Source organism: Nomascus leucogenys, chromosome 22a, assembly GCF_006542625.1.
Source record: "Nomascus leucogenys isolate Asia chromosome 22a, Asia_NLE_v1, whole genome shotgun sequence".
NCBI classification, from domain to species: domain Eukaryota; kingdom Metazoa; phylum Chordata; class Mammalia; order Primates; family Hylobatidae; genus Nomascus; species Nomascus leucogenys.
In genome coordinates, this window is record NC_044402.1 from 123262284 (window position 1) to 123284692 (window position 22409).

A 22409-nucleotide genomic window follows, 5' to 3' on the forward strand; every position below is an offset into this window, starting at 1 on the left:
TTAAAAACCTACAGAAATACAAAAAATTAAACCTGAATCTGATCAAGCTTCTATATCCAACTACCAATTTACTGGAAATTTAGGGGCCCATTGGAACATATTCAGCAAAATCCTAAATGTAAGAATTCTATAGGACAAATGACTCAATTTCTTCAATAAACTGAAAGGAAAGGAAAGATGGAAGGATGAGAGGTGCAACTTTTAGATTAACAGAGACATGAAAAGCATATAAATCAATGTCAATGTATGAACCACATTTGAATCCCAACTCAAATTGTTAAAAAAAAAATTGATGGGAGGCCAAGATGGGCAGATCACAAGGTCAGGAGATTGAGACCATCCTGGCCAACATGGTGAAACCCCATCTCTACCAAAAATACAAAAATTAGCTGGGCGTGGTGGCGCGTGCCTGTAGTCCCACCTACTTGGGAGGCTGATGCAGGAGAATTGCTTGAACCCAGAAGGCAGAGGTTGCAGTGAGCCAAGACTGCAGCACTGCATTCCAGCCTGGCAACAGAGTGAGACTCCATCTCAAAAAAAAAAAAAAAAAAAAAAAATTGACAATTGGGAATACTAAAACAATGACTGGATATGTGAGGCGATTAAGGAATATTATTGTTAATTTGGAAGGGGTGTGGTAATATTCTGTAAGTTTGTTTATTGTCACTATAATAAAATTTTACATATTTTAGCCAAGTTACATTTTTATCTTGCCCATTCTCTAACAAATTTACTATCAGAAAAGAGCCCAAAGTTAAGAATTATGCAGGAGAAAGAATGGATTTAGACAAGAAACTGAGTTATAGGCCCATGAAGAACTTTACATTTAACTTAACTATAAATATAAACCTCTTAGCCAAATTAGTGATGGTAGGACTCACCTGTTGGTAAAGCAAGGTAAAATATAGAATCTGTTAGGTCAAAAGACAGGCACTCTCTTTGATCTTTAAGGTACTTTATGCAGAAAGATTGATTCTTAAGTGTGCTAAGACCACAGCTATTTATAGTGACATTTAATGCATTTCTGATTATTTTCCTCCCACTTATATAAAATAGATAAGACAGGATGTAAATCCTGAAGAACATAACAGTCACCACATCTTAAGAAATCTATCAAGCTTCACTAGGGGAATACAAGGTGAAGAGGGAGTTGGGGGGCAAGGGCTGAAAAACTACCTGTTGGGTACTATGCTTACTACTGGGTGACGGGTTCAATCACACTCCAAACCTCAACATCATGCAATATACCTTTGTAACAGACCTACACATGTACTAACTGAATCTAATATAAAAGTTGACAAAAGGCCAAGCGAGGTGGCTCACACTTGTCATCCCAGCACTTTGGGAGGCCATGGTGGGTGGATCACTTGAGGCCGGGAGTTTGAGATCAGCCTGGCCAACATGGTAAAACCCCATCTCTATTAAAGTAGAAAAATTAGCAAGGTATGGTAGCACACACCTGTAATCCCAGCTACTCAGGAGGCTGGGGCACAAGAATTGCTTGAACCCAGGAGGCGGAGGTTGCAGTGAGCCAAGATCAGGACACTGCACTTTAGCCTGGGCAAGAGAGCGAAGCTCTGTCTCAAAACATAAATAAAAATACAATAAAGGTTTTTTAAAAAGTAATCAAGCTAGATAAGTAAAACTGGGAGAAAAAGGTCCATTTGGAATAAACAAAAATCCATTAAGATTTACTGAAAAATCATTCTATGCAAATGAATTTGAATACCTCTTATTAAAAAGAACACCATGGGCAAACTTTAAAAGCAATAGGAAACTAGACCTCAGAAAATAAAATATAACAATTCATTACTACAGTCCTTCCAAAATTAGTATAAGGATTCTTCAAAGTTCTGACCCTAAGTATAGATAAAGAATTCATATACTTGATACATATTACCAGTTAGTTCTTTAATTAGTCTAGCTCTAATCTACAACATTAGTACGTGGTTCTATAGATAAACTTTAGAATTTTTAAATTTAGTTTTAAACACTTTTAGAACTTTTAGAATTCTTTTTAGAACTAACCCAGTCCCTTATTTTTATAGAAGTAAAAACCAAAATCCTAAGAAACTATTTCAAATCAGAATTCAGACATTATTTATAATAGCATTAACCTTCTTTAATATATAACCTTCCAGTTCTAAGATTCCCCTGGATTCTAGAAGAAGACATGATTTTCTCTAAAATCTAGGTTAAAAAACATACAGACTTGCATATGCAAGAGAAGTAGAACAAGAGCTTATTAGTATAAAAGAGAACTATTTAAAGTTATTAACAAGCAAAGATGTTATAATCTTAAAATGCCCTCCCTTTATAGTTAATATCCTAATCTATAACACAAATCACTTAATACTCAATATTAAAGTAGTATCATTCTTATTTAAATATTCCTAATCTCTAAATGAAACTGCCAATAAACTTAGACAATTACAATAAAAGACATAAGCAGCACAGTCAAAAACTGATATAATGGGCAATTTCAAAGTGAATGACTTACGAAGGAACTGGGGACAGGTTTTGATTCATTTATTACAAATGAATGGAAAAGAGATGAAATCTGGCTAGGTGCAGGGGCTCATGCCTGTAATCCCAGCACTTTGGGAGGCTGAGGTCACTTTGCAGATCACTTGAGGTCAGGAGTTCAGGACCAGCCTCGCCAACATGGTGAAATCCCATCTCTACTAAAAATACAAAAATTAGCCAAGCATTGTGGCACGCACCTGTAATCCCAACTACTTGGGAGGCTGAGGCAGGAGAATCGCTTGAACCCGGGAGGCAGAGGTTACAGTGAGCCGAGATCATGCCACTGCACTCCAGCCTGAGCAACAGAGCAAGACTCTGTCCCAAAAAATAAAAATTAAAAAAAAAAAAAAAAAACAGATGAAATCTGAAAATAGTATTAAAAAATCAATTATGAAATGGAAAGTTCAGACAAGACAGATTGGGCTAGATAATACAAAGCAAGTAAGAACCCAGTATGAAATTAATCAAGAAAATACTATTTTTAAAAGTGTTAAGAATTTTTGGCAGCAAAGCACGTAATAACCAACTATAAACTTACCCAAGAAGATATTATTAAAAAGCTCTAAGATTTCACCATCTCAGGTATAATAACTGAAGAGACTTTTCCTAACTCATGTACTGCCTCTCGGTTTTTACATGAATTCTCACCTACTTAAAATTCTTACCTGAAATTCAGCTGTTTTAGGATTACTTATGTGGACTGCCTTTGTTGCAGAGATATCCACACCAAGTTTATCAGCAATATCTTCTTGGGAGCACTGTGAAGTACATACAAAACAGATTAATATGGAAAAGCAATTACTTAAGTTTAAAATAAAAAGTAATGCTGTAAGTCAACTTCTAAGAGCAATTTATATTCTCTACACATATCAGCAAGTTAAGAATAGGCCTGGTGTGAGCTGAAGTAAATGTAATAATAATAATAATAATAATAAACAAAAAAGAATAAGCTAACCATAAACACACATCAATCTCAGGCCCATAGCAGATGGAATTTAACATTAATACTTCTTTCACAATGAGTCCTAGCCATCATACAGAGCTAAAGTAAATTTTTCACATGGAGATGGTATAAACTGTACTCGGGCCCTTCCTAAGCTAGTTTCCCATTTACCTTTCCAATCTAATCTCCCATGATGCCCTAGCCATTCCCTAAACCTTATGTTTCCCTACCTTACCTGAAATGCCCTCCCAGCCCTACTTGCTACCATTCCCTAAGGCTGACTTAAATGACCTCTCTTCCATAATAATATTCCTAATGACTCTAGTAAGAAACTTTCTCTCCCTCCTTGGTATTTCATGGCTTTCCATTTTGACTACCATTGTAACCCTTGCTAAATCCATACTGACTTGTGGCAGAACAGTAGGACTGACAACAGAATTCAAGTGACTGGAACTCTGCCCAGTATTCTTTTACTGTATCACTTAACTTCTGTGCACATGCCTGAAACTCATAACAAATAAACTGCTGAGTACCCACCAATCGAAGAGAAAGATGCTTGCCACCCTCAGAAACCAGCATTGTAGGCAGAAGTTATGAAATTAAAAACTCACTGACGATTAGATACATCAAGTCTAATAATAAATGATATAATGAGATAATGCAAGTATGGTGCCTGGCACAGAGTAAGCGCTCAAAAAATATCAACAATGATAACTGACAAATCATTACCAAGGATAAATTATTATCATGTGTATTAATGCCACCTTTTTGAAAAAGCATTTAAAACGTAACACGAAAGCTGACATAGCATCAGATTATTGTACTATTGTCCAATGTTAGGCAATATTGTTCTTTATACTGTTCTACAACTAGTTTTCAAAGGCTAGTTGGCCTGTATTTCACTTATTAAAACAAAATGGTACACATCAACTGAAATGGTAAAAAGAATTCATTTCATGTCAATGCCAGTTCTAGTGATTCTTGCCATGCTTTCTTGAGAAAGATCCTGAAGCCACATCCAGGCATAGCAGAAAACAGCTCCTTGATCTGCGACAGCTGCTGAGGTTGAGAATGGTGGCACGCACACTGGGGATAAGCATTTTCCCCACAGCGTAAAGAAGTTTTACAGCAAGACTTAGGTATAATGTGATTGATTAATTAGGAAATGCAACTGACATGAAGCAATCCATTCTCAAATGAAACTAGTCCTCTCTGTGTAAAACAAAAACACTCCACAGACACATGGCAATGCAGCTGTGTATCTGAGTGACCTTGTATTTTATCATGGCAATGGATAATAAGGGATAGTGACAAGAGGCAATTTAAATTAAGCTACCCTGAAGTGGCAGTAGTTAGTACACAGTAAGAAACTTTTTTTTTGTTTGAGACAGAGTCTCACCCTGTCGTCCACACTGGAGTTCAGTGGTGGAATCTCGGCTTGCTGCAACCTCCACCTCCCAGGTTCAAGCAATTCTCCTGTCTCAGCCTCCCGAGTAGCTGGGATTACAGGCGTGCACCACCACACCCGACTAATTTTTGTATTTTTAGTAGAGACGGGGTTTTGCCATGTTGGCCAGACTGGTCTCGAACTTGTAGCCTCAAGTGATCTGCCCGCCTCGGCCTCCCAAAGTGCTGGGATTACAGGCATGAGCCACCATGCCTGCCAGGAACTTTTTTTTAATGTTAATATTTATGTATTTATTTTAATGTGTTAGAAAAATACAACAAGTAAATGAACCTTATAGTTTTTACAGATATTATTCCTATAACAAGGCTGAAGTACATAAGCCAACTTAAAAGTGAGCCAATTTAAAAGAAAATATTACAACTACTATGCAGATATAGCAAAAATCAATATGATGAAATGTGAATTATTTACACTTGGGAAGTCAGGGACTAGGTTTCAGAAAAAAAAAATGGCTGTTACTCTTGTGCAAAACTGGATTTAACAACATAGACCATCTTTGCTCAGCGATGCTTAGGCTTGCCTATAAACATCTTTATAAACATCTTTAATGTTGAAACTCTTACAGGAAAATTTAGTACAAATCTGAAACCCTCTAGGAGCTCACTCCTTTCTCTTCCCCCCAGTGATAAACAATGAATGTATTAAAGTGACGTTGGACAGCTGAACAGACTGTTTCTAACATCCCTGGTGTGACAATTCAGTCACAGGCCTTGGATGCAGACAGGGATGGGCGGGAATCCCTGATCCACAGCCATGGCATAGGACAAGTTACTTAAATTAACTGCTGTGAAAGACAGGAGTGCCTATTTCACAGGAGTATACTGAGAAGAAATGGAATCATGTACACAAAGCCCTTGGCACAGGGTAAACATTCCCTGCAGAGCAGCCACTAGTCAAGACTCAGCCTCTGTGCTCCTTCGAAGACACGTGAGGCTCCAAGGTCACAAAATCAAACTGGCAATGGATATTGTAATAAGTATAAAGTATAAGTATAAAAAGGATAAAGTAATAAGTAACTTTTCTCAAACTGGCACCATTAATATAAAAGGGCAGGGAAAAATGCATACCCAAGTTTTAACAGCAGTTGTTTCTGGGGAGGAAAAGAGGATTCGAAGTGGGGAAGAGAACTGTTATGGTTTAATCTACATGGTTAAAGTATGAGTCCTTTAAAATAAGATGTATTCCTATGACACTCATATCTTTTAAAAAATAAAAATATATTTTTCAATGTTATTTTTGGTACTTCATTTTACATGAAATCCTGGATGCTCACAACTACAAATGTGTGTATATATATGTACACAGATGAATGACATGGCATTACAGACCTAGTGTACACGGTATGAGACCATGGAAAAGCACTGTTCTAGGAGGCCAAAGGTCAGGACCCTGCTCATGATATAATGAGATCATGCAGGTATGGTGGCCTGGAACACAGCAGTTCTCCTGCTGTCCGTGTAAAATGTGCTACGTACTTATCCTCTCTCAGCCTCAGGCTTCCTCATTGGTGCAGTACCTGACATATAATAAATGCTCAACAAATGTTGAATGAGTGACTCCTGAATCAGAAAAATCAAAATATTAAGCAAACTAGAAGTGGAGTCCCTTAAATACTCTAAAAGATTAAGAATTTCAGGGCTAGGGCTAAGTTGCAGGGGAGAAAAAGAAGTAGCTTCCTTTCCCCTCATAGATTAAACATATTTGAATGCTCAAGAACTACATTGTAGGCACTGCAGAAATGCTCAGCAAGAGGGAAAAACGGAACTACAAATTGCATACACATTTTATTCTTTCAAATGGTCAATCTGGTGGGGGAGGGAAATTTCCTTCTGATTTTGTAATAAAAGTCATTTCCTGATTTAGGCCTTTTATGTCAGCTTTTCAACTCAAAGCAAATGTTTGTGAACATGTTCAAAGACAAAGAAATTAATTTAATGTGGAACAGTCCACAAGCCTTTACCCAGGGCGGCATCTAGTGGGCACAGCCATAACCGAATTAAGACCAAATATTCTAACTTAATAAATTTGGTTATGAAATACATTGTGAATTCTCAACACTCACATGAAACTATAAAATACTTTGTCATCTCTCATTTAAGGTATTTTTTTCTAGGCCTTCATTTTCTTTTGTGGCTGTAAAAACAAAAGCTTCAACATTACTTTACCAGGAATTGTATAATCTCAAGTAACAAAGTTATTCTTCCAGAATCTGGAAGTTCTAACAGTCTAGATTTTATGAATTCTTATAAAGAATCATAGAATAAATAATTCAGGGAGTCTAAGTAAACAATCAGCTAGGCAGAAAAAGCATGTAAGACGTACCAGGGCAAAGGTAAGCGCTTCAGTGAAGCCAGCGGCTGCCATGTCATGTCTGAGAAGTTCAGTGAGCTTATTAAGAGGAAACTGAAAAAAAAAAGTATCCACTTGATTTCACCTCAATTATTTCTTGTTTTTTAAAAGGGAGATTTATATAGAACATGTCATTAAAACTGTTTTAAATAAAAATGTTTAAAAGATTAAAAACCTTTTCACCCTTACGAACGTACTGCTAATGCCACTATTTCCCTACCAATATTACCTCCTCCCTCCCCACTGCTCTGCCACCCCTCTGCTACTACACAGATGTACAAACCACCCCCACTTCCATCTCTCCCACACACAGCTTCTGCCTTCAGGCCCAAGTTGAGAAAATCAATCTCTGAGAGATTCAACAAGGGCTCCAAACTCGAAACCTGTCTTTCTTCAAAGAACTAGTCATCACAGGTTTTCAACTTACTCTAATCATTTGGGCATCTGTTTTGTATCCTCTCCATAGCAAATGCCTCTCATTGCAGAGCATGTCCAAATACTGCTTGATTCCTACGTTCTGTTTTCTCGAAGCCTTCCTGGCATTAAATAATCAGTTTCTAACAATAAGGAGTGTTTATTTAAGGGTGCAATCTTACTTGATTAGCTATGGTGTAAGTTTTCGGGAGAGTCATCTGAATGTTGTTATATCCATAAGCAATAGCTGCATCTTCTACAATATCACATGCATGGATAATGTCAGCTCTGGTTGGAGGGATTTCAATCTCAATCTGATTCCCATCACCTATGACTTCTGATTTTAAATACATCCTGGTCAGAAGTTTGGCAAGATTTTCTGGAGTTTCTCTGAAAAAGGAATGAATAAACCATAAACTTCATTGGATTATTTTTTTAATGTTTACATTGTATTTCAACATATGCTACTAGCTGAAATAGTATCTTTCTTTTTGAGTTCTATCAGAAACCAGATATCTTAACTGATGTTTTATCATTCCTTAACCAACTCTGAAGGATCGCAAAAAAAAAATTAGTCATACGTGTACTTTGTTCTTGAATTAAGTGAAGTTTTCAGAGCATACCTGATTCCAACTTTTTTGTTAATTAGGTCAGCTCTCACCATCTCCTTTCGGTAAGCTAATTCCTTAAAGAGAAAGAGTTTAAAAAGTAAATCATTTCCCATCAGATACAGCTTTAGACTCTTTTCCATTAAATTAGTCATTATTGCAGTTCTATTACGTTCCCAAGAAACTGTCATTAGAGCCACACATTGAGAATAAGCTTGATGTTTCAAAAACAGTATTATGAGGAATAAATTTGCTACATTAGATTCACTTATGAACATTCTACTTGCTAGACAGTTTGCACTGCCTGGAAATAGTATAAAATGCCAAACATTTTTCCCTTTCAGATAGTCAATACCCATTCCCCACAGTAAAACACTGTTGTGCTACATCATTCCAAAGACGTTTATAAATCCTGCTAAAGATTTTCAGTCTCGTCCTATGCAAGCAGATGGATATGACCAAGAAAGAATAATTCCAATGTCACAATGTGCATCATACTAAGTCTAAGAGCATGATGAAGATATCCTTTTCTTACCGTTTCCAGGTGAAGAAATGCCATAATGAATTTGGTACTCAGTCTCCTTCAAACAGTACATAACTCCACCGTATTAGTGAGGTGAGAACACACACACATAAAACCCAGGCTTTTCAACACCTTTGGGTCCTTATGAATATTTCTTATCACTCATTCACTCTCAAAAGTGTAACATGCCACTAGCAAAAAGGCCATAGATTTTAAAACCTGTTTTGATTCAAGTAAGGGCAATGGTCCGGAACCTTGCTACTCAAAATGCAGTCCTCAGAGCAGAAGCACCAGCATCACCTGAGTGCTCGTGAGAAAGGCTGACTGCAGGTCTTGATAGCTAGTGGCAGTGACACGAGAGCTACCGAAGCCCAATCTGCATGTTTTCAAGATCCCCAGGTGATGAGAATGCACTGCAGGGTTTGGGAGGCACAAGGTGAAGATTGCAAAGTAATAATAACTTTTCTCAATAGTTACTATGACCTAAATAGTTATTATGAGCTGAACAGTACAAGATGCATTTTAAAGATAATCTTACTTAATCCTCACAACAGATGCTATTAGTATTCTCATTTGACAGGTAAGGAATTTGAATTTTAGCCGAATAACTAGTTCCAGGTCAGAATAGTAAACTGCCAAGTCCAAGTGCTGCTATATGCCCAGTGCTTAGAAAATGATTATGAGATAATAAGCATTTGGTATATGTATTTAATGAGTGAATGCATGCATACAAGAAGTAACAAATGGCTGGGCGTGGTGGCTCATGCCTGTAATCCCAACACTTTGGGAGGCCAAGGCGGGTGGATCACCTGAGGTCAGGAGTTCAAGACCAGCCTGGCCAATGTAGCGAAACCCCATCTCTACTACAAATACAAAAATTAGCCAGGCGTAGTGGCACGAGCCTGTAATCGCAGCTACTCGGGAGGCTGAGGCAGGAGAATCGCTTGAACCCAGGAGGTGGAGGTTGCAGTGAGCTGAGATGGCGCCACTGCACTCCAGCCTGGGTAACACAGCGAGACTCCATCTCAAAAAAAAAAAAAAAGAAGTAACTAATGAACAAATTAATGAATTAATAAACAAATTAAGACAACCTAATTTCCAAAGTACACACCATTAACCATTAGTCTGACTACTGACAACTTATCTCCTCTAGTTCTCTTATTTTAAAACTTCATTCTTTTCTATGAAATAACAAAACACAAGAAAAAAAATTTTCAGAGTTTGAGAAAATATGCTATTTCATGTGAGAAAGAATCAGTTTCCCCCAGAGGATCCTTCCCTAAGAAAAGGTGTTCTAATTTAAGTTTAGGAGGAAATAAATGAATAAATGCCAAAACACTCATGCAGTATTCCTTTTCAGAAAGCCCACCATTTCAAATTTACAAAAGATCTCTATATTACAAATAAATTATTTTAAGGGATTATCCATATGAGGAGGTGAACCAAATATTAAAATATATTTCTCCTTTTCTTCCCAAAAATATATAATCACTTTTATTAACACTTGACAAATCATCATATTGAAAAGAGGCTGGACGCAGTGGCTCACACCTGCAATCCCAGCACTTTGGGAGGCCAAGGCGGGCGGATCACGAAGTCAGAAGATCAAGACCATTTTCTCTAACATGGTGAAACCCCATCTCTACTAAAAATACAAAAAAATATTAGCCAGGCATGGTGACGGGCGCTTTTAGTCCCAGCTACTCAGGAGGCTAAGGCAGGAGAATGGCGTGAACCCAGGAGGCAGAGCTTGCAGTGAGCCGAGATCGTGCCACTGCACTCCAGCCTGGGCGACAGAGGGAGACTCCATCTCAAAAAAAAGAAGAAGAAGAAGAAGAAAAAGAAACTGTTCTCTGGCATTATTTTAAAACTATCTAAAAAGCTATCTCCAGCTAATCCCAATTGCTACTGTCATAAACTGCAAAAATGGCCACAAATTTCTCCCCTCTCTGTATCCACGGCCTTGCAATGTGACACTGCCAATCTTCCAATCAGGAGATGACATCTATTTCTCCACCCGTCAAATCTAGCCAAATGACTGACTTTGGCCAACAGAATAATGTTTGAAAAATACCTGGGCACTGGGCATGCTCTCTTGCTGCTAGGAACCCTGAAATCAACCCCAATTCAAAAAGCCCAAGCTAGCCTGCTGTATGATGAAGGACACGTGAGTTGTTGACCCCACTGCCAAGAAGCAGACATGAGTGAGGCCATCCCAGATCATCCAGTTGCTAGCCAACCAGTCAACTGACCACATATGGGTAAGCCCAGCAGAGATTAGCCAGACTTGCTCAGACCAGGAAAACCATCCTATTGACCAAAAGAATCATGAGATAAATAAATGGTTGTTGTTTTAAGCCACTAAGTCTTGGGGGTAGTTTGTTACATAACAAAAGCTAACTGACAATAGATACTTAAATCCAAATCAACTTTTAAAAACTAATATTGCCTATATAATTTCAGTTATGCTTCATACAGTTATATGTTTCTTTTGAAGTATAATTAACACTCTAGAATAAAATATGATGCTAAATGTTAATGTCTTCCAGAGTGGGGAGGTTTTGATCTTGGCAGGTTTCATCTACTGTAAAAGCTATTTAAATAGTAGAAACTATTTCAGGCTGTGATTTACTTCATAAATGACAAAGGAATAGTGAAAGATTCAAAAGGGAAGAAAAAGCTCATCAAAGAATGCTCTCACTGGCCAGGCACGGTGGCTCACACTTGTAATCCCAGCACTTTGGGAGGCCGAGGCGGGCGGATCACGAGGTCAGGAGATCGAGACCACGGTGAAACCCCGTCTCTACTAAAGATACAAAAAAATTAGCCGGGCGTGGTGGCGGGCGCCTGTAGTCCCAGCTACTCAGAGAGGCTGAGCCAGGAGAATGGCGTGAACCCGGGAGGTGGAGCTTGCAGAGAGCCGAGATTCCGCCACTGCACTCCAGCCTGGGTGAGAGAGCCAGACTCCGTCTCAAAAAAAAAAAAAAAAAAAAAAAAAAGAATGCTCTCACTGAATGAGAACCATGAAGTGACTGTGATACTGTTGTTTTAGAACAGTCATCTTTATGTCAAGTCCCTTGGGTGGGGGGGACAAAACCCCCCAAGAATAATACTGGTTGAGATTTTTTACCAAGATCTTATGTCTTGACAAAACTGTGTGCTTACTACTAAATTAGTCTTAATAATACATTTGAAATTATTTATTAGTTACAGTGATGGCCTTCAGCAACTGTTAATTCAAGTGTGAACAGACTAATTACGTTCAGAGGGCTGAGTAATCTTAAAAGGAGTGAGACTACAAATTACTTATTTAATAAATTCTATTGTTCTATAGCACTGTAGGATGCTATAATTAACAACAATTTATTGTATATTTTCAAATATAGAGGAGCAGACTACGAATGTTCCCAACACAACAAAATAATAAATGTCTGATATGATGGATATGCCAACTACCATGATTTGATCATTACATATTATATACATGTATTGAAACATCACACTGTACCCCATAAATATGTAAAATTATTATGTGCCAATTAAAGAATAAAAACATTTTTTAAAAAACTACTGTTAACTAGTTAATAGGAGAATAAATCATAGGAATTATGACCACACAATATTGTTGTATAATGTTGTGTGTTTACAGCTGCAGTCAAACTGTCTGAATTTAGATCCTAGCTCTACCACCTAAAAATAATAAGCAAGGTATTGAACATCTCAAGGTCTCAGGGACTCCCTCTGGAAAAAGCTTAATAATAGCACCTACCCTCACAGGATTATGGTGAGGATTAAATCCATGTAATGCACATAGTATAGCACCTGGCACACGGGTGGGTAGGTAGGGGATGGATAGACAGACAGAACATGAGTGCTCTAGCCATTATTATTAGCATTGTTGTCATAATCATGAAGTCATTTCTTAAGCACTTACTGGAAAGGTATGTGATTTTCCATTAGGAAAAACCACTTCAGCAGCTTCGACCCTGAAAACAAAAGCCAGAAATAAAATACTTAAGAAAAAAATGTGCCATAAATTACAGACATGTGTATGGTTATCAAATCTTTCATTTGGGCTACAACTACAGCCTCAACACATTCCATCTATCGCATTCCCACACTGTTTGGATGGATCTTGCTGTAAACAATATTACTCTACTGTTTCATCTCCTAGGGCTCTGATGTCCTTTTCAGGCACCACCTACTTGAAAGGTTTATTTTCCAGTACTGCAAAGCATGCATCCTACAGGGACTCCTTGCCAATATTAACACACACATTCTAGGCTTTACCAGGGCAGTGTGTTATGTAATAAAATTGACAGAATCACTGAAATGAAAATCAATTGACAAAAAAACTGATACTGCCCATATAATTTCAATCATGCTTTCTACAGTTATATATTTATTTTCAATTTTATTAATATTCTAGAATAAACTATGATGTTAGTACTAAGGACCATATAGATTTGTTAAATAGTTTTTTAAACTAAAAATATGCTTTGGAAAAAATACAGTAATCTTACCGATATGGGATACATGCTTTGCTCTTATATATGCTTCTCTACCTCTGTTTAGCTGTTGTTTTGCTGTTCCTCCATCTATATATTCTCAAATCCAATGATCCCCAAACACAGCTTAAATTTCATTGCCTCCATGAAGCCTTCTCAGATTGTATCAGCTGGCAGTAACTTGCCCTTACAAACAGCCAGAATATCACCAAAACTTTTTAAAGTACTTAACGCTTATGACTTTATCCAATATTTATGAGTATGTCTTATCTCCCTGAACAGATTATATGTTCTAGTTATAGGAACCACATTTTTAATCTTTATATTTATTTGTTTATTCATTCATTTTTTTAAAGACAGTGTCTCGTTCTGTGACCCCGTCTCAAGTGCAGTGGCACAAACATAGCTCACAGCAGCCTCTACCTCCCAGACTCAAGCAATCCTGCAGCCTCAGTCTCCCCAATAGCTAGGACTACAGGCGCAGGCCACCAAACCCAAGTATTTTTAATTTTTTGTAGATGTGGCGTCTTCTTGTGTTGCCCAGGCTGGTCTTGAACTCCTGGGCTCAAGCAATCCTCCCGCCTCAGCCTCCCAAAGTGCTAGGATTATAGGTGTGAGCCACCGCACCTGGCCTATCTTTACATTTAGCACAAAGCCTTGCCTTCAGAACAATGGGCCATCAGTAAAGGTGCTGGATGAACTTACGTAAATTGATTCTCACAATATTCACTGAACATGGTGACAATAATATCAAGAACTATTTTTGCCTGCAAAGAAAAGAAAAACAAATATAGTAATCTATAAATATATTCTCTTCACTCAGATGGAAATGAATTAATATTTAATATAATTGTGTCCTTAAACATCTAATGGACCTTCACATATACATTTTAAGAAAGGAAGTGGAATAAAAACATGAGTAGACCTAGCCTTATCTTCAGGTGTTCTGCATTTATGCAGTTCTCTGACAGTTATAATCCATGACTGAGACAAATCATTTCGTTCCCCCACCCCCAACCTCAGGTTCACTGGGCTTCAACAGAGACAAACGGCTAATTACTGGAATAAATCTTAACAGTCTCCTAAGTCTCTGAAGCCAGATTGCTTGAATCCTGGCTCAAGCACTTACCAACAGTATGACACTAGGCAAGCCACTTTTCTTACCTGTTAAGGAGATAATGAAAATTCCTATCTTGTCTGGTTCTTACAAAGATTAAATACATTGGCATGTAGTAAAGACCATATAGATTTGTTAAATAATTTTCCTATTTCAAAAAAAATTCTTAGAAAAAAAATACAGTGACCTTATTGGAATATATGCTTTACTCTTATATATTTATTTCACTCCTATATATACAGGCTTCAGGAAAGACATTCAAGGTCTATAAATGCACAAATTAAATTTTTTTAAAAATTAATATTAAAAGCTGTACTACCCTGACAATATTTCTGAAGGCAAGGAGTACCTAAAAGTTATAAAGAAAAGTACCTTACAATGGTCTCTAATCCTATAAGATGTACATGAATACCATTTATTTGCCCCGTTTCTATACTCCAGCCTTCTCCTGCCATTTGAGGTTACCTTTTTAAAATTGTTTAACTGCCACTTCATTTAAGATATGTAAAGAAGTCATATGTCATAGAAAAAGCTTTCATAGCAATCCATTCCAATAGATGAAGTGACTAAAAGTGGGTGAGGAATTATATACTAGATAATTTTGTGGGCATAAACCATCTATCAATTTACTAAATAAAGCTTCTTCAATGCCAGTTTTTTTTTTTTTTTTAAGATTTTACCAAGTACACAAAGGTACCAAATTACTCCGCATATAAATTAAGTCAACTAGATAAACAATTCATATGGATTTCGCTACAGCACTCATTCCATTTTGTGTTTTATAGTTATGTATATGACTAACTCTCCCACTAGGAGTTCTTTGAAGTGAAGAAACATGTAACTCATTATTAAATTCTTGGCACTGGAAAGACATTGGGTGCTCACTAAACATTTGTCGAATTAATGAAAGCACCATAACCAAAGTGTAGAATATCTCTATCTTTTTAATTGTCTAAATTTCTAAAATATGTTCCCACCTACAAAATTGCACATATTTTAAATTTTAGCCATTTAGTCTTGGTCTGGAAATAAAATCTATCCCATCTGATCATACAAAAATTGAGTAAAAGTTTTATTTACCTTAGTAAAGTCAGTTCCTGTGCATTCAATAAAAATATTTCTAGTATTTACTGTTATTCTGGAATGATCCCCTGCAATGAACACAAAACATCAAAATAACTAATTTCAGAAATAGAAGTGCACTATTAAGCTCAACAAAACAGAAACTACATTTTAAAGGTAAAACATATTAAAAACTAACACCTTGGCCAGGGGCGGTGGCTCACACCTGTAATCCCAGCACTTTGGGAGGCCGAAATGGGCGGATCACCTGAGGTCAGGAGTTCAAGACCAGCCTAACCAACATGGAGAAACCCCTTCTCTACTAAAAATACAAAATTAGCCAGGCATAGTGGCACATGCCTGTAATCCCAGCTACTTGGGAGGCTGAGGCAGGAGAATCGCTTGAACCCGGGAGGTAGAGGTTGCGGTGAGCCGAGATGGTGCAATGGCACGACATGGTGCAATGGCACAACATGGTGCAATGGCACACTCTTGTGCCATTGCACCCCAGCCTGGGCAACAAGAGCAAATCTCTGTCTTAAAAAAAAAAACAAAACCAAAAAACCCTAACACCTTAAGAGCAAAGGGATAAACAACTTTTATTTAAAGCTCCTACTGCAAGTTGACAAATAAAAATAAAATAATTAACAGGCCTTTACTGAATGCATACAGTGTGTCAGGTGCTATGCCAAGCACTTAACATAGGTTGTCTCCTCTAATCTTTACCACAATCCCATGATGTAATTACTGGCAAGAAACTAAGTTCAGAGAGATTAAACTATTTGACCATGATCACGAGCAGCAAGGCTAGGATTTGGGTCTAGATCTGGTTAACTCTGGGGCCCATGTTCTTAACCACTGTAACTACTAGGGTCCAAGATCTTGAGAAGAAGCTTCTCTTTCTCATAGCAAATTAGCTAAGCCTCCTTCTTACCTCCAGAAAGGCAAACATCTATGTCTCAGACATCATTAAGTTTTGTAAACACATTCAAACTGCCTCATAAAAATAGCCTTCAGAAAGGAATTAAGAGGGCAAAATTTAAATTAAAAGTTTTTGTTTAACTATATAACTAGGCAAGGCCAGGCATGGCAGCTCACATCTATAATCCCAGGGCTTTGGGAGGCCAAGGTGGGAGAATCACTTGAGCCCAGGAGTTTAAGGCTGCAGTGAGCCATGACTGCACCACTGCACTCCAGCCTGGGTGACAGAGCAAGAGCCTGTCTCAAAAAAAAAAAAAAAAGAAAAAAGAAAAAAAACTACAGACATGACAGAGTTTGACTTTGAGTTTAACCAAGTGAATTACCTGCTAAAACCAAAACATCAATAACCTTTGAAGAAATATAACAGAACCCAAACCTAGCATCAGAAAATATTTATAAATGTATGAACATAAGTTACATAAGAATCACCAATAAAATGTTGTTGAATAAATGAATGAAAAGAATGATTAGAATCTACAAAAGACCTGAGATACTCAGATTATGAGTTATTTGAATTTGATTCAGCCAAGTCTATTGAGAATTCTACAGAAATGCTGAAGATTAAAAGGAAACAGCAAAGATCTGTGATGCTTATAAAATAACTCACCATTGATGATGGGAGGCATTGAAAGGACGACACCATTGCTATCATAGATAACTGGATACAGGGGTTTGTTTTCAATGATATGTAAATAATGTTTCAGGTGATTGTCAGTCTGAAAACAAATTAAGTCAAATAAAAGTAGTTTTTTTTTTTATTTCTATCACTATAGTTCACATACTGACCTAATATTAAAAAAGAAGAGAACGCCAGGTGTGGTGGCTCATGCCTGTAATCCCAGCACTTTGAGAGGCTGAGGCCGGTGGATCACCTGAGGTTGGGAGTTCGAGACCAGCCTGACCAACATGGAAAAACCCCATCTCTACTAAAAATACAAAATTAGCCAGGTGTGGTGGCACATGCCTGTAATCCCAGCTACTCGGGAGGCTGAGGCAGGAGGATCACTTGAACCCGGGAGGCGGAGGTTGCGGTGAGCTGAGATTGCGCCATTGCACTCCAGCCCGGGCAACAAGAGTGAAACTCCGTCTCAAAAAAAAAAAAAAAAGAGGGGAAAAGTCAGAAAAACATTAAAACAGACCCAAATTAAAGAAAGCTCTAAATTTATAAGATTTTCTAATATAAATTAATATTCCAATATTCAATGAACACAATTGAGTCATTTCTCAAGAGTGAAAACAGATTTGCACTGGTATGCCTGAATCATTTCAAAGGAAACATAAACCATGACAAAACTATTTAGATAAATACAAAGAAGTCACTTGCAAATCAGGGCAAGGATGACCCTGTTTTTTCTAAATGACACCTATTTTTTCTACTTGTTAAATACAATCCACACTGACTACTGAATTCATTTTTGCTGCTGGACTTTTAAATAATGGGAGATAGACAGCTTGTAACAGTATCTCCCACAAAAAACACTAGCTAAGTTTTACTGTTCTTTATACTTGCATGAGTTTCAATTGAAGATTACAATGTGGTATGGTCTACTTCAGTGGTTCTCAATCCTAGCAGTACAATGAAATCATATCAGAGGTTAAAAATTTAATAATAAATAAAATAAAACTATGTTCAGGTCCCACTCTGGATCAGATGAATCACTGTCTCTAGGTTGGAGCCCAGACACAGCTATTTTTTAAAAGTATTGATTACATTTCCCTAGTTGCGAGGCTTGACTTTGATGGAATTTCATGATTTTTGCAAAGCTGCTGCATAATCAAAAAGAGTATTTACCTTGTACATGTTCATCAGTTCACAGGCTGTATACTCCTTGGTCTTATTTAGAGGTTTGAATTTGATATCTGAAGGACGCTTTGCAGTATAAGTAAATGGGCCTGACAAAGTGTCCAAATCATGGGTACCAATGGCAACCAGTGCTCTTTTCCTAATTGTTGAGAGGGTGAGGGAGAAGGAGGGAGGAAAGGAAAGGAGGAGAATGAGACAGATTTGAATATTCTAAAGCCGAAATTCTAAAGATAACATAAACATACACTACATATTTTTTTTAATTATTTCAGATACTTCCCTGAAACTGCATATTGGTACTACATGGCATCATTAGTGGCATATAATGAACAAATTCTCACAACCATTAAGAGTACTGAGAAATCACAAAACTACCTGAAATACATGATTTCAGGAAATGTTAATTCTGAATTAGAATCTAAAGGCCTAAGTCTTACCAGGAAAGGTCACAAGTTTGGCTTTCTAACAGTCAATTTGAAGAGAGGAACGTGGTCAAAATTTGTGTTCTTAACATTCTTTAGTTTAAAATGTATGTGCACTAAATCAGTTTAAAATGCTTAATATTAAATTTTGGTCAACTTCTAGGACTGCAGGACTGGTGAACTACAACTTTAATAAATAGGGTTAAAAAGAACTGCTAATAGGCAATAAGGGAGTGCTACTTTACTCAATTAGTCATATGCTTACAGAAGATAATAAACCCAGAACTATCATAGGATAAAATATACATGGTTAGATAAATTTAGGTAAATTAATAATTGACAAATGCACAGGTAAGAAAGTCTGTTTTCTTAGATATTAATATTGGTCCCTTAATCCTAAAACAGTACCTCAAAACATCACCAAAATTTCAACTTCAAATCAGCAACAAAAAAACATAACTCCAGATGAATCAAAGACCTAAGCATTTTGAAAAGCTAAAGACAAAAACATACAGGCCACATACAAAAGACACCATAAAAATTATTCAAAGAAAATATAGAGGACAGGTGAGGTGGCACACGCCTGAAATCTCAACACTTTGGGAGGCCAAGGCAGGAAGACTGCTTGAACCCAAGAGTTCAAGACCAGCCTGGGCAACATGGTGAGACCCCAACTCCACAAAAAATGTAAAAATTAGCTGGCTATGGTGCCAAACACTTGTGGTCTCAGCTACTTGGGAGGCTGAGGTAGGAGGATCACTTGAGCCAGGAAGGTCAAGGCTATAGTGAGCTGTGATTGCACTACTGTAGTCCAGCCTGGGCAATAGGGTAAGACTCTGTCTCAAAAAAAAAAAAAAAAAAAAAGATAAGAAAATATAGAAGAACGTGCTTAGGCCAGGTGCGGTGGCTCATGCCTATAATCCCAGCACTTTGGGAGGCTGAGGCAGGCAGATCACAAGGTCAGGAGATCAAGACCATCCTGGCTAACATGGTGAAACACCGTCTCTACTAAAAATACAAAAAATTAGCTGGGTGTGGTTGGCTGGCACCTGTAGTCCCAGCTACTCGGGAGGCTGAGGCATGAGAATGGCATGAACCCAGGAGGCGGAGCTTGCAGTGAGCCGAGATGGCACCACCGCATTCCAGCCTAGGGGAGAGTGCGAGACTCCGTCTCAAAAAAAAAAAAAAATGCTTAAAACTGTAGAGTCGACTTCCAGGACACCACTTCTTAAGTAGGTCATAAAATCTAAAAGTCATACAGGAAGACAGATAACTATACCCAAATTAAAAACCTTACATGTCCAAAAGAAACTAAAAGTCAAAAAACACAAAAAAAGGTTTACAACATATATACAGTAAAAAGATTAACATTCCAAATATAGTAAGATATGAAAAAACTAAAAATATTCAGAAATCAAGATTTTATCTGACATAATGATAAAAATTTCAAAGTCTTGCTATAAAAGAGCAGCAACTGAAAGCTGAAAGAACGGAGCAGAAAACTGAACCACTGCTGAGTCTGAATCTAGCTAAGTATTCAAGTCTTTGCCTGAAAGAACAAAAACCACTCTTCAGAGAAACATAGCAAAGTCAAGACTCTTCCCTAATATGATATTCTATATGCATCAAAAGGCAATGAACATGAGAAGAAATATGGAAGACATGACTCTTACTCCAGACAAAACCAGTCCATAGAAACCAACGTTAAGATGCCCCAGATTCTGATACTGCCACATAGATTTTAAAGCTGCTACTAAAAAATGTTCAAGAATTATGGAAGAACATACACATAATAAATAGACAAGGAAATATCTGCAGAAAAGAAGGGACTATTTTTTTAAGTCAGTGGATTGCAGAGATGAAAAGTAAAATAACTGAAGTAAAAGACTCACTAGGCACTTCAAACCAAGACAGAGTAACACACTAGATTTACTCTTGCCTGAAACAACCGAAGAGCAAAATATATGGAGCAATAGTTTTATGGCACCTAACAGCAGGCAATGAAGGGCAGCAATCCCTGAGACACAGGAAACAAGTGAGGTGAGCCCTGACTATAGGGCAGGAAAGGGCGCCCAGTGGAGCCCAGGAGACTCCCTGAGACAAGAGACATAGCTGAGGGTTTGGGGAGGCCAAGGTGGGCAGAGTCCCAGAGAAAACCAGAGAGCTACACAGAGAGAGAACTCTGAAGATATGCAGAGGGTCCCGCTGGAATACTGGTGAGTTCAGTATTGATCAGAACATGCAGCTGAGAAAATCACCCAAGGTCAGGAGAGAATTACTCAAGGGAATTAGAGGAAACAGTGCTCCACGCTCACACAGACTAAAACTTCACTGCTCACGTAACAATGGATATAGTAGGCAAAAGGGTCTTGCCTCAGCAGTAGGGACTAATTAGCCTAAAAAAGAGGCTTAATCAATAAAAATAGAGGAAAAAATAAGAGAAGAATCAATGAAACCAAAAGTTCATTATTTGAAAGATCAATAAAATGAGTGGTTCATGCCTGTAACCCCAGCACTTTGGGGGGCTGAAACAGGAGGATCACTTGAAGCCTGTAAGGCCAGCCTGGACAACAAAGCAAGACCCCCATCTCTACAAAAAAATTTAAAAATTAGCCAGGTGTGGTGGCTCATGCTTGTAGTTCCAGCTACTTAGGAAGCTGAGGCAGGAGGATCACTTCAGCACAGGAGTTCTGAAGTTACAATGAGATGATCATGCCACTGGACTCCAGCCTGGACAACAGAGAAAAACCCTGTCTCAAAACAAACAAACAAAAAGATCAATAAAACTGATAAACCTCTAGCCACACTGATCAAAGGAAAAAAAAAGAGAGAAGACAGAGGAATGAAAGAGGTGACATCACTACAGATACCACAGATATTAAAAAGGATAATAAAGAAACATTATGAACAACTTTGTCAATAAATTTAATAACTTAGACAATATCGATATATTCCTTGAAATACATAAACTTCCAAAGCTCATTAGAGAGGTTAATTAGGATTTACTGACAGAAAAGAACTCTGGCACACCAAAGTATTAGGATGTGTTCAATTCTTCCCCTTAGAAAAAGCTCATGATTTCCAGAAATACCAAATGAAACAGAGCTTAAAGTTAAATTAAGTAAGAAAATGTCTGTTTAGATTAAAATAGCTTCTTAAAATAAACAGATAATAGAGCCAGAGCAGATAATCTGGCTCAACCACTTAAGTTATACCTATACTTGTCGGAAATCTTGTGTTTTGTTCTTAATTTTGAAATTATATTTAAATTGTTATTGTTTTGCTTAATAATGACATATTAACAAGCTGACATATAAACTATTTTATATACAAGGACTGGGAATAAACGTTATTTGGAATCTGAAAAAAAATGTTGCTACTACCACATGCACAAAGATGTTTTTCACCATAGCAGAAAATGTCTACGGTTCTCCCTCTATCCTGTCCCTAGCCCATCCCATACACATAAACCCCTCCCAGGCTCTACAGTTTAGTAAACTACAATTATTAGCAAATAACTGCAGCAGATCTCACACACAAAAATAAATAAATAAAAATTCTTTCTCTATTTTTATTTGAGACATATATAACTATCAATCATACCTTTGGATCAACATGCAGTAACTTATGCTGATCTATTTCAGAACCAACACAAATAAGCTTAATATGTTAGCTAAAGTCTGA

General features: G+C 37.4%; 1 protein-coding gene across 1 annotated transcript in view; it reads right to left on the reverse strand.

Annotated features, from left to right (window-relative positions):
• The window catches only part of FARSB (phenylalanyl-tRNA synthetase subunit beta), an 84330-nt gene that overhangs the window by 44843 nt on the left and 17078 nt on the right, over nucleotides 1–22409 (reverse strand). The window contains exons 6-14 of the mRNA XM_003272421.3: nucleotides 18292–18442; nucleotides 17107–17215; nucleotides 15537–15607; nucleotides 14045–14106; nucleotides 12766–12817; nucleotides 8324–8385; nucleotides 7883–8090; nucleotides 7260–7340; nucleotides 3192–3284 (exon numbers count right to left, since the gene is read on the reverse strand). Of these exons, the coding sequence (XP_003272469.1) occupies nucleotides 3192–3284; nucleotides 7260–7340; nucleotides 7883–8090; nucleotides 8324–8385; nucleotides 12766–12817; nucleotides 14045–14106; nucleotides 15537–15607; nucleotides 17107–17215; nucleotides 18292–18442 (889 nt within the window). The remainder of the gene's footprint in view (nucleotides 1–3191; nucleotides 3285–7259; nucleotides 7341–7882; nucleotides 8091–8323; nucleotides 8386–12765; nucleotides 12818–14044; nucleotides 14107–15536; nucleotides 15608–17106; nucleotides 17216–18291; nucleotides 18443–22409) is intronic.